The sequence below is a fragment of the Lutra lutra genome, chromosome 7 (genome assembly GCF_902655055.1).
Source record: "Lutra lutra chromosome 7, mLutLut1.2, whole genome shotgun sequence".
Taxonomy (NCBI): Eukaryota; Metazoa; Chordata; class Mammalia; order Carnivora; family Mustelidae; genus Lutra; species Lutra lutra.
This window is the reverse complement of record NC_062284.1, coordinates 98,614,112-98,626,839: the sequence shown is the minus strand read 5'-3', so window position 1 is coordinate 98,626,839 and position 12,728 is coordinate 98,614,112. Positions and strand designations below refer to the sequence as shown.

Sequence of the window (12,728 nt, the reverse complement as noted above, 5' to 3'; positions counted from 1 at the left end):
CCAGAATGACAGTGCCCACTCCCTGCCCACAGAGGCCAAACACCCATACTAGACCTTCATTTTGGCCACTAGGGCGACTTGCTACACTATGTCATCTCATCTACTCTCTGAGTCAGTTTAGCTGGTGGGAGCTGAAGCCCCTGCCGTGTTCTGTTCTAAGTGATGTTTTTTGAAGCTGCCTTCCTAGTAGTAGAAAATATGAAAGCAGCCAGCCCTTCTCCCTTTGGAGTCTCCACCTAGCTGAAGGTTACAATCCTCTTCAAAATGCATGGATCCCAGGGAGTGTGGACAACTTATCTTGCTGTTTATAGCAAGTGAGGGTTAGCACTTTCCTGAAAGCAGGTTTTAGGACAAGGGAGCAAGAGAGGAAAGGCCCCAGTGAGGAAAATCGGAGACACTGAAGACAAATACAACACATACCCGAAGTTCCCCAGAGAGTTCCCGAAGTTCTGGTCGGGTGTAGAAACTTGTGAAGAATTCTCAGAACAGAGTAGGAACACATTCTTGCCTACAAGTCCCTCTGACCATCTGTCATCATGATATTCATGGGTGTACCGCTTATAGGAATATGCAAAGCCAGGGGTAGAGGAATGGTGATCTTGGGGCCATTAATTGCTGAGAACCAGACAGATAGTGATAGAATAATTCAGAAATTGTCTCTCCCCCAAATTTTCCAGAATAACAAAAACCCATGGGGAAACACTGACACTGATCTCTCGCCCTGAAAGTCCTTTGGAGGAAGAACCAGCCCAGGCCCAAGAAGAACCTCTATCCTCTCTCCAAACTGTAGAAAGTCCAGAATACCCCAGGGTTTCAGCTGCAAGCCAAAGAGGGTCTCTCAGAATGCAACGGGATCCAACATTCTTCCTAAGATAGGAATCGGCTTGGAAGAAGCAAGGATTATTAGGAACCCCGAACAGGATTTTGACCCAAATGTTGTTTTTATGTAATCTTTAATTAGGTTGTTGATTTGTGCTCTGCCAAGAGAATTGTTATTTAATAAGAAAATCATGTGAAGACTCATAAACTCTTCTAACATTAGCATGTTAAACAGTGTCAGCTGTGGTTTGGAAACCACAGGTGATTTGAGTCTAAATTATGGAGTGGGGGCCACATCCCGTGGGGGTGGATAAAGCTCTAAGAACTCTTGTGTGTGGGACAAAGCTGACATCTAGCGACTTTCCCCAGAGGCTAAGCGCTGCCTCCCCTTGTTTATCTTGTCAGGACGAATGTCAAGAGCTGGAAGGGAGGTCCCTTGGCAGGCTCCTGATTCCCGCCCTTCTCTTCCCTCGCTTATCTCAGCAGACCCAGGGCTTGTCCTGTTTACCAGGCGGACTGTGTTCTGTTCTCAGTTAAACAACTGAACTGTGAATTCTGCTTATGCATCAACTCGCAGCTCCAACAGCCCTGATGCAGGCCTCACCCACAGCTTTTTCATGTTTTCCCTTTGCTCTAGGCTTCCCAGATTATGTATAGGGCACCCAGTTAAACTTGAATTTCAGATAAAGAGTTAAAACTTTTTGGCATAAGTATGTCCCAAAGACTTCATGGGGGGTATACTTATATTAAAAACTTTATTGTTTATCTGGCTACCCTACTTGTATTTTTCATTTCTTCCTTTTTGGTCCTTTTGGGCCCTTTAGGAATTTGGGATGACTCAGGCCATAATGAGTATGGTACTAGATTTATTTTAGGCTGCTCTTTTGCAGCTTTTTATCCAAAAGGCCAGTCAGAGGTTTTAATGATTTTGCCAGGATTTGCTAAATATTCATGAGTTATATTTATCTCATATATTATAGTTGCTCCTTGATAATCTGTTTTTGTTTTGATTTTTTATGACTAGTGCATACATAGAGATGTGAAGCCAGAAAATATCCTCATCACAAAACATTCAGTGATTAAGCTCTGTGACTTTGGATTTGCTCGACTTTTGAGTGAGTATCAATGTTTCCTTAAGTGATTGTAAAAGACTGAAAGATTCTTTATAGGAGAAAGGCTCTAGATGCTGTGGAAAGCTGGTTTTTATATATTTTGGGCTTGAGCTTGCCCTAAGTTACAATTCCGTAATTACTGAAAACATGTAGATACATATAGTGTTTTTAAAATGTATGCTATATGTAAATTATACCGCAGTAAAGAGGTTATTTAAAAAGTATGTTCTCCTAGTCGCTACCTTTTTTTTTTTTTTTTCTAAAATAGTACTTCTGAGAAGCAAGAAGTACTATTTTAGAAGAGTGGTTTTCAACTTTGACTACAGATTAGAATCATCTGGGGGAATTGTAAGCTATAACTATAAAACTCTACTGATACATTTTCAGTCTCTTCTAGAGAAGAGTTATTCTTCTGGTCCCATTGGACTGAGATGAGACCCAAGGATTAGTGATTTAACAAATACTAAATTTCAACTGATTTGAACATGCAACCAGTATTGAGAACCATTGATTTAGAAAAGTCACAAGATGGGGCATGAACTTGATTTCTTAGGTCTTCCCCCTCCCAGTTTGGATTCCAGTCTTTCATTGTTGTGTCTGTTTTCCATGTGCCATCTCTGGCCAGCTGGCCCAAGTGACTACTACACAGACTACGTGGCCACCAGGTGGTACCGCGCCCCTGAACTCTTGGTGGGGGACACACAGTATGGGCCCCCAGTAGATGTTTGGGCAATTGGCTGTGTCTTTGCGGAGCTGCTATCAGGGATGCCTCTGTGGCCTGGAAAATCAGATGTGGATCAGCTATATCTGATCAGGAAGACCTTGGGTAAGTGGTGTTTTTGTCATGCTTTTTGGGAAACTGAATAGTTTTACCTCCGTCAGTACAGGACAGAGCCAAGTTCCCAGTCTCATTCAATGCCTTGTACAGTTACAAAGGAGGGGTCCTCTAGAACTTTTGTTTAAATAATTCTGTTAATGGTCCACATTTGAGGACTCCTGGCTGCCTCAGTCACCAGAACATGTGACTTTTGATCTCGGGGTCATGTGTTTGAGCCCTAGTTGGGCAGAGTACATTACTTAAAAAAAAAAAAAAAATGTGTTCACCTTTGTTTTGATAAAAAGAATTAACGATTGTGAGTACATACTAATTGTCCAAAAAGATGCAAGGTTTTCTCTTCCATATAGTTTGGATGAAGTTCAACTCTGAGTAAGGACCATAGCAACAATATAAAAGCTTACATTTCTATTAGGGCTTAGCAGTTTACAGAATGCAACTGTGTTCTATTTCATGTGTTATGATATGATAGTTCACTCTTTGGAGATCCTTCACTCTAGCCTGCCAGGCTAGATTGGATCATTCAGATGCTGTAGAAGATTCTAAACCTTCTATGGGTGAGGAAGAAGGGCTGGATCTTCTGGTGTCACTCTTGTCCTCTTTCTCTCTACTCTTGGGGTATGATGGCAGAGGGAGGGAAGGGGAGGAGAAGAGAGACTTGGAGAGGGATGGATGAAAGTTGTATAAGCAGTGACTGCCCCCTTCAAAAGTCAGGGAGTTCAGAACACCTGGGTGGCTCAGTTGGTTAAGAGTCTTCCTTCGGGTCAGGTCATGATCCTGAGGTCCCAGGATTGAGCCCCACATTGGGCTCCCCTCTCTCCACTGAGGAGTCTGCTTTTCCCTCTGACCTTCCCATCCCCTTTCCTTTTCTCCCTCCCCTGCCCCTCCCCTTCCTCCTCCCCCTCCCTGTCCCCTGCCCTCCCCCCCACCTTGCTCCTGTGCTCTTGCTGTCCCTCTCTCACCTTCTCAGCTGTCTCTCTCAAATAAGAAAAAAAAAACCAAACTAAAAAAAAGTCAGGGAGTTTAGCTACTGCTCCCCAGTTTAAAGCAAACTTCCTCCTCTAAACTCTTGTAGCACCTGCCCTCACCCTGTCTCCTCTTGTGCTTTTCTCTTCCCAAAGATACAGTCAGCCTCCTGAGGGTGAGGTCATGTCTTAGATTTCACTCTGTCCTCCACCAATGTCTGTACACAGCAGGCAGTAAGTACTCACTGGCACGTTTTTTGAGTGACCTGTAAGGCGCCTTGGAGGGCTTCCAGATTCAATCTGCATTCCTTTGCTGTTTCTCCCAATGATTTTAGGTCACCCTCTTCACATCCCCTGCTTCCAGCGCTCTGATGGAAGACAGTTACTAAGGTACAAGCAGTGTACTCATGATGAAGCTCCCTGAGATCTGGGGCAAAAGGCAGGAGAGAGTATATTTTGGCCACTTGTACAAAATGGGGCAAGACAGCAGCTTTTGGATTTGACTGCAGGGTGGTTAAGTTTCAAAACAAATCAGGAAAATTAGGAACTCCAGTCCAGTAACAGCATTTCTGGGGCCCTGGTTGGGAGGCTTTTGTTGTTCACTCTGCTTTGGCAAGGGGCTTGGGTGTGCCCCAGGGGTGCCCTGCTGCATATCTCCTGATAATCTCTGAAAAAATTCCTCTTCACATGTAATATCCCTAGAATTTTACACAAGGGTGATTTTAACTGATTTGTCTGAAATGTGGACAGGGTGAGCCTCACATAACCCTCCAGAATATAGAAATGTTTCTTTTGTTTCATTGATTCATATTGTAAGAGCTTTCTAAGCAGTAGATAAAATGGGATTTCCAAGTAATTACTATTTGATGAAAGAAGAAAAGGTGGTTCCCATTTGGAAATGCATTCCTTCTAGCTAGAAGATCTTCCATGATTTCTTCCTTCCCTTCTTCCCTTCCTTCCATCCTTCCCTCCCTTTTCTTCTCTCCTTTCATCCCTCTTCCTTCTTTCCTCTCTTCCTCCTTTCCTTCCTTCTTTCCTCAGATATTTGTTAACAGGCACTATTCTAAGTGCTAAGCCAATACACTTTTATATTGACCCATCATAATTCAATGAATATGATTTTGCTTTGTACTTGTTGCACTCTGGCTGTTTTTTTAAAAGGCATTATTGTGTGTGTGTGTGTGTGTGTGTGTGTGTGTGTGTGTGTGCACGCTTCTGAGCTGTTTGGATTCCCTCAGTACATTGTGAGTCCTTGAGGGGTAATGGCCTCATAGCATTCAGTATCCACGCATGCCTCCTCTACACCTGACAGAGGGCTTCGTCCCCTCAGGTCCCAGGACATGCTGGGGAGGGCTGCCTCAGTGCCTCCCTCTGACTGGAAGAGCAGACAACAGCCTTCACTGGTTATAGGCAGAGACATAGCATAATGGAGAGAAACTGTATTTGCTAACTTGCTAATCAGTCTCATTTTACCCGCCTCTTTCTTCTTGTCCAAAGGAGATCTCATTCCTAGGCACCAACAAGTATTTAGCACAAATCAGTACTTCAGTGGGGTGAAAATTCCAGACCCTGGAGATACGGTGAGTGACCTGATTTGGAAAGCATCCTGGCAAGTCAGGGCAAAGGTTACCAGGGGTGTGAATGGTGATGATTCTCTTTCCATGGGGAGTTGCAGGCTAACTGGATGTTAGTAGTTACTCACCTGCCTGAGCCCCAGGGCCCACTCTGCACTGGAAAGTGAGACTCAACATGAAAAAGAAAAGTGGGGCAAATTGGCGAGCAGACCCTAGCCTTCAGTGAGAATTTAGAAGTTGCTGAGAGCAGAGGCTAGCCAGCATGTTGGACAGGAATGCAGAGCTGCCTGTCCTAACCTCACCTGTTCAGTCATCATTTTCAGCAGCTGAAGCGATAGGTAGCTCACACAATGAGTTGTCCAGGAAAATCCAGCATTGCCCAAGTCCCCTACTCTACCATACTCTTACTGCCCAGAACATGCGGTGATGAATTTGCTTGGCCAGCCTCATTCTGGTATCTGTCCTCTATGGCCAAGGTGGAGAAAATACTCATTTTTTAAACTAAAAAATTTGTGCATACTCTTAATCTGCTTTCAAGAATTTATTGCAAGTGAAACCATGAGATGGGGCATAAATATGTGGCATTCTTTTTTTTTTTTTTTAAGATGTTATTGATTTATTTGACAGAAATCACAAGTAGGCAGAGAGGCAGGCAGAGAGAGAGAGAGAGGAGGAAGCAGGCTCCCTGTTGAGCAGGGAGCCTCCAAAGCAGGGCTCAATTCCAGGACTATGGGATCATGACCTGAGCCAAAGGCAGAGGCTTTAACCCACTGAGCCACTCAGGTGCCCCAATATGTGGCATTCTTTAATAGAAATTATTTCCTTTAGTGTTCCATCAGTAGGGGATTCATAAAATAAGTTATGGTATATTCTTATAATAGAAATATCACAGAGCTAGTAAAAATAGATTTATATGTATTCACCTGAAAATATAAAGTCCACGGTGTATTGCTAAATAAAAAAAAAAGGTTATAAGACAGTATATATGATTTGACAAAACTTTAATAAATGTAATAAATATACAATTCAAGTATACATGTATTTACATATATAAATAGAAAATAACATGACAACTTCTGGAAAATCATGCAAAGATTTTTACATCCGTGAAATAAATGGTTAGCAAGGACATATACCAAAATATTAATTAACAGTGGGTATCTCTTCGTGGTGGTATGATTTCTTTCTCTCTTTATGTTTTTTAAATATTTTTTGAATGTCCTCTGATGAGCCTATATTATAATAAAAAAAATAGAGCACAGTTAAGGTTTGTGAAATCATGATTTTCTACTGTCTGAGGAAGACATTTTCAAAGTGAAACCAAGTCTCTGATTGCTCAGTCTCCAGATGGAAGTTCTGTCAAGTTCCATTTGAGCCCAACCTCTTGGCTTGTCCCACGTTTGGAGGCTTTCACCGTCCCCACTGCCTCCTGCCCCTGCACCCCTAGGAACAGGAAAAGTGGGTCATGCTGGGAGCATGCTGGGACGGAGAGGCAGGAATGACACCTGGCATATGGGAGGTGACCCAGCTGGCTCCCTCGTGACCTGGACATTCCCAGTTCCACACTAAATATCACTTAGTGATTTCCTGCTTGCTTGTCTACCAGTGAAGACTCAGAAACAACACAGGCTTTATAAATGTAAAAAGCTTCCCAAAGTTTCCCAGAGGCAGTCCTGCAGGGGATTTCCTGTTGACAGAAACACAGGAAGACGCAATGCGGGGGCTGCCTGCCCGGCTGGAACATCTGTGCCCCAGCCCCTCTGCTGGTCATTCTCCCTGCTGGAGGGAGGCCTTCGGGCTTCTGGCGCTTGGGAAACCAGCGAAGCCCAAGGCAGCAGGATGGGCCCTCCTATCTCAGCCACCCGGCCAGCCTCATCCCAGGCCTTGCTGCTGAGACGCAGAGCTCAGTGTCAGCAATGCCCTGTCAGTCCCCAGCAGTGCTTAGATTTAACATGCAGAAACAACAAGAGTTTTTTTTTTTTTTTTAAGATTTCTTATTTATTTATTTGTCAGATAGAGATGCAGTGAGAGACGGAACACAACCAGGGGGAGTGAGAAAGGGAGAAGGAGGCTCCCCGCCCATCAGGGAACCCATTGCAGACCAATCCCAGCACCCTGAGATCAGGACCTGAGCCGAAGGCAGATGCTTAACCCACTGAGCTACCCAGGTGCCCCAACAAGAGAAATAATGAAGCTAAGGCGGGGCGAGGGAGACTCCTTTCAAGGTTCTAATACAAATCTGCTGTAAGATTTTTTTTTCCCCCTGTGATCTTAAGGGAACATCAAAACTGAGGCTCTTATCTCTTACCCTTATCAGTGATTAGTAAGTGCACACTGGGAATGCGGTGGTTTGGGGGCTGATTCCCCGTCCAAAAGAACTCTGCGCACAGCACCCAGAGTCGTATTTCATTAGATGAGCCTGGCCAGTCACTCCAGCCTCGGGCTCACAACTGTCATTTTTTATCCTTGCCCTGCACTCCAGCTGCCCTCCTTAATTAGCCTCTGTTAGTGGTGTCTCACTGTGACTGGCCGGTCTGTCCGCCTGACATCCGGCATTCCTCCTGCTTTATAGTGCTTGTTATTCCTGATTGTCTCCAGCATGTGACTGAAGCAAAATAGCCTTATATGGCCAAAGGGAGATTGATGAATGCCTGCCCCGAGACTCTTTAAACAGTAAGATGAATAGGGAAACAGCAGGCTCTTGTGGGAGGAGAAACAGTGTTTATTCCAGAAAGACCTAGAAGCATCTGTTCATCTAGGTAGGGGAAAAAAAATATCTATTTTGAAGCTTCCTTTATGTAACTGTCAATAAATGCAAAAACCGGGGCCTCTTTTAAATGCTAATATAAACACCAAAAATTGTTCTGAGGAAAGGCAAGTTATAGAAATTGAGAAATTTCGCAGAAAAGAAACAACACAAGTGTTTCACAAGTGGGTTTTTTTCTCTCATTAATTAATGTTTCCTCATAAGGTGCTACCTGCGTCAGGGCTTTGGGAAGTGAAGGGAGTGGTGAGGAGGAAAATTTGGAAAAGAAGTTTGGAGGTGGAGAGAGAGGGAGCTTGTGAAACAGGCAGCAGGAGGTTGTTTCAGCTGGGAGGTGGGTGAGCAGAGGGTGGAGAAGGGGAGGAAGGTGCCCGGAAGTTGCTTCATTCACTCAGGAGACATTGATCTGAGGTCACCTTATCTTTCAATACCCTCTGTAAATAAAACCCCCTTTTCTTTTCTTGTTTTTAAAACAGGAGTCACTTGAATTAAAATTTCCAAACATCTCTTTTCCTGCCCTGGGGCTCTTAAAGGTAAAATCATGGCGACCAGGAAGCACGCAGTAGCTGGTGTTGGGGGATGAGAGCGGTGTCTGAATGATTACTGTCACTCCATGAATGGAAAAACATTCCTTTGAGAATTCTCCTTTTTCTTTGAGAAGTATAAATACTTTCAATTTTTGTTCACATTCAGTTATAATGAAAACATCTGTAGGTATTTTTCACTTTAAAGAAACCCAACGTTTTGTACTAGTTTACAGAAAATAGACACTTCAGATGCATAGTACTTGTTTTACAAAAAGATCCTTTTCTTCAAAAAATATTGGGCCATAGGATCCATTTATTTATTTATTTGCGGGGGGTGGCGGGGGGTGGGGAACGCTCGCAGCAAAGCAAGGTTTATTGAGCGATAGCCAAGTGATAGTACAAAGCTCCCAAGGAGAAAGGGGACTCCAGTGGGTTGCCCCATAGTATCCATTTAAATAGCCAACCCCTAGTATATGTTTTTTGTTTTGTTTTGGTGCAAAAAAGGTGGTTTTATTAAAGTGTTGGTGTAGAACCCATGGACACAAAGAGCTGTCAATGCCCCCCCCCATCCCCACCCAGTATACTTGAAGTAGGTTTTGATTTTAAAACTGATTTTTCAGACCTATATAGCCCTTATGTAAAATCAGGTACCAAGTAAAACATTTGCAAGTTACAATCCATGCCCCACCCATTTCAAAGTGTTTAATACATTTACCGATGCATTATAATATAATAAAAAAATTGAGACAGTTCCTTGGGGTATATAATTGTGAGATTTAATCTATCCAGGTATGAGCCTTTTGGCCTACTTAATGCAAATAGTTAAGAATGATGTAATACAAAGGCATGTATATTATCCCTCTCCTTCCATGTGTGCATATGTATGCTGTAATGCATAGAGTATTTCTGGAAGAATATACCAGAGAAAAAGGAGAAGCTGAATCTGGAAGGGGGAACAGAAGAACTAGCGTGCTGAGGAGACTTGGCTATATTCTGTATGAATTTTAATTTTTACCACATGTAGGTCTTATTTTTTAAATAAAAACCTGTATTTTTACAAAGTATACACAAGGGACCAAACTGGTTAAGTGGATTATTCCAGTTGGATACTGAGGCGAACTCAAAAATCATATCCTACTCCCTCAGGGCAGAGCGCCAACTGCCTCCACAACAGAACAAGGTGAAGACAATGATTTTTTGGTTACTATTTCTAGAAACTATTTATTTACTTATTTTGTGGTTATCCATTTAGAAGTAATTGTGGAAGGAACCCAAATCACAATTGGTGTGGGTTTTTTTTTTTTTTTTTCCCTAATTTCCCCCCTTCCTGTTCCCAACCCATGGGTTTGACCTCTCAAGAACAAAAAAAATGATCTTAATAAGTTAACACAGTTTTAAAGAAGTAAGACCGGGGTCTTTTTCTGTTCTTGTAGGGCTGCCTCCACATGAATCCTGCCGAGAGATGGACATGTGAACAGCTGTTGCAGCATCCCTATTTTGACAGCATCAGAGAAATGGGCGCTTCGGCCAAAGAGCTTGACCGGCCACTAAGGAAGACCCTGAGACAGAGCCGAAAGCACCTGCCTGGGGTAAACACGGGGCGCTCTTTCACGGAAGCATCCTGGTTGCACTTTCAAAAGATCTCAGGTCTGCAACCTGGTGCAGAGAATCTGTAGCTCGACTGGAGGTGGCAAGTGCGGCTTGCCGTCCCGCACCCTCATTCCAGCACCAGAAGGGACCCACTGTCTCTCAGCCAGGGCACCAGACGCATCTGAGTCTGAGGGCCCCTTCTCCCTACATCCTGTAGGTGTCCTTGTCCCACAGTTTCTTCCCTGCTGCCACAAAGCAGCCCCCTGGGGCCGGGGCTGGGGGATGGTGGGTGGGTGTTGTGCATGAGTCCCCCGGAGCCTGCTTTTTGTGCTCTGGAGAATGAAATCCAGTTTTTCCCAGGCAGCTCTCTGTCATCATCTTTACTTTCGGTATTGACTGACATTCCGGGTTGATCCAAAAATGGAACCAGTTCCCCTCGAATCCTTTAATATTAAGAGTGGGCTAGGGTAGATTTGGTGGTTTGTGCTCTCAGTGATATCAGTGGGAACAGCTCATTTTATCAGAGAAAAGCATCCCATCTGCACACAGGGAGCCCGTGAAGAACATGATTGGATGAAGTTAGGCAAAGTAGCCTTATATTAAGCATCTTGTTATAAGCCAAAAGCTCTAGTAATTTAGAATGGACTGTAGCTGGAACCATAACTAAGCTGAGCTGGCTACTCCCAGTCCCTTCTGGATCTGCTTAGGGAGTCCTTAATCTATAAATTATTATGTCCTAGTCTTTCCCTTGGCAGCCTCCGCTGCCCAGTGTGCTGAGTGTCATCTGGGTGGTGTATGTGAGGTTTGGAGGAGAGAAGAGGATGGACAGTCCCTTAGGAGCAGGTACAACATAACTGCAGGGTCCTGAGAGAGACCAGAGTTACAAAATTAAGAAAGCTTTATTTTATTCTGTCATATATGACGCAGGTAACAAAACAGGCTGGAATACATGACCCCAGAGTTACCACTTAGTTTGTTGTTCCTTTGTGTCCAAAGCAAAGGATCTTGATAGGAATATTTCTACTTGAACGAATGGGGGAACCCACTAATTGATGTATTGCATTTAGGTCTTGAAGGATTCAACTGTTTGAAGTATTAAAAAGTAACCACTTTGCAGATACCTAAGGCCATGTAGTACAAAATACATATATTTTTTGTATTTTCTCCTTTCATTTGATATTGACAATAAATTCAAACATTTACTGGGAGCATGAAGGATCCATTTGCCTTTTTAACAAAAGGGTAAGAAGGCAAATCACTTAAGTGCTCCAGATGTCAGCTTTCTTTGCTGTTAAGACAAACATTGGCTTAAATGATCCCTGAGGTCCCAGCAAGCTCTTACCTCCTGAAAATCTATTTTTTCCAATAATATTGTCAATTTTTCTTTTTCATATTCTCTAAATTTTCTTGAATGTGCGTATTTTGCTTTTTAATATAAAGTAAATCTTTAAAAAGAAAAAGGGAACACATTTAAGCATTTTGTCCTCCCTTAGATCCTGGATTCTGTGCAGAAAAAGTATTTCTGTGCTGAAAAATTGACTGACTTACCTCTTTTTTGATATGTACTCAACAACGAAAAGAATGCACAGCATTGAACCTCACCCTGTGTTTTGTATTTGCAGTTGCAGGCCCTTCCTCAGCTGACCAGCAGTTGCTTCCTTCCAGCTTTGGATAATAAGAATTACTACTGGAATAGGAAGAAAATGAACTACCAATTTCCAAACATTTAAGGAGCTTGGAGCTAGATGATGAAAAAGGAGTTAGTCAATAATTTGGAGAAAACGAAACGTATACATTTGTTTGAAAACAATCACCATGTCGAAAGGGTACCAGGAGAAAACATAAGTCACAAACCGGGGGAGGCCACCTGGCAGAAGAGAAAGGGAACTTCCAGAGGGAGCCTTCCAGGCTTCACGATGGTGACCAGAACGGAAACACTTATTTGGATTTTCATTTGCATTTTTGTTGTATCTAAGCAGCTGAGCTAATGGACAGAAATATAAACTGTACCTACTATCCCTATCTCTGGCAAAATTAGAAATGTAAGAAGGATTTATGCTTTTATTATACCATACGCAACCAGTGAGAAGTGGATTACAAAATACCCATATGTATTTCTTGCAGAGATTTGCCTTGAGTCCTATACCCTGCCTTTCAGACTGTCTTAACATCATATTTAAGAAGTTTTAGTTCCTGAAATCAAAATGCTTATAATTCTATTTCCTGCTTGCTCTAGATCTAGATTTTCATATTTTTAAAACATTTTTAGACTATTGAAGAGTCATTCAAAATAATTAAAATCATGGATTATCGTAACAGCATTATTTGCTTGCATATTTAATGATGTTTATAGACATTTGTTACATATCCTTTTGTCATTAGCTTTAGTAAAGGCTGCACCTTAGTCATTTTGGCAGGCAGGATGGGTTTTTACAACCCCTCCCCAGGTGACCCAGTTCCCTTTACAAACTGGTGTGAAGCCTGGCAGCTGACTAAGGCTTGAATCAAGGGGTAGAACAAGACCTACAGGCTTCACAGGAAG

The 12,728-nt window shown here is 42.9% G+C and overlaps 1 protein-coding gene across 2 annotated transcripts in view; it reads left to right on the top strand.

Moving 5' to 3' along the window:
* Positions 1–12,507, top strand: part of CDKL1 (cyclin dependent kinase like 1) — a 61,614-nt gene extending 49,107 nt beyond the window's left edge. For both annotated transcript variants that reach the window (XM_047736245.1, XM_047736244.1), the window contains exons 5-10: positions 1,844–1,934; positions 2,557–2,757; positions 5,229–5,311; positions 8,546–8,602; positions 10,030–10,185; positions 11,809–12,507. In XM_047736245.1, coding sequence (XP_047592201.1) covers positions 1,844–1,934; positions 2,557–2,757; positions 5,229–5,311; positions 8,546–8,602; positions 10,030–10,185; positions 11,809–11,916 — 696 coding nt within the window. In that variant the 3' untranslated portion in view covers positions 11,917–12,507. The remainder of the gene's footprint in view (positions 1–1,843; positions 1,935–2,556; positions 2,758–5,228; positions 5,312–8,545; positions 8,603–10,029; positions 10,186–11,808) is intronic.
* Positions 12,508–12,728: the final 221 nt, after the last annotated feature.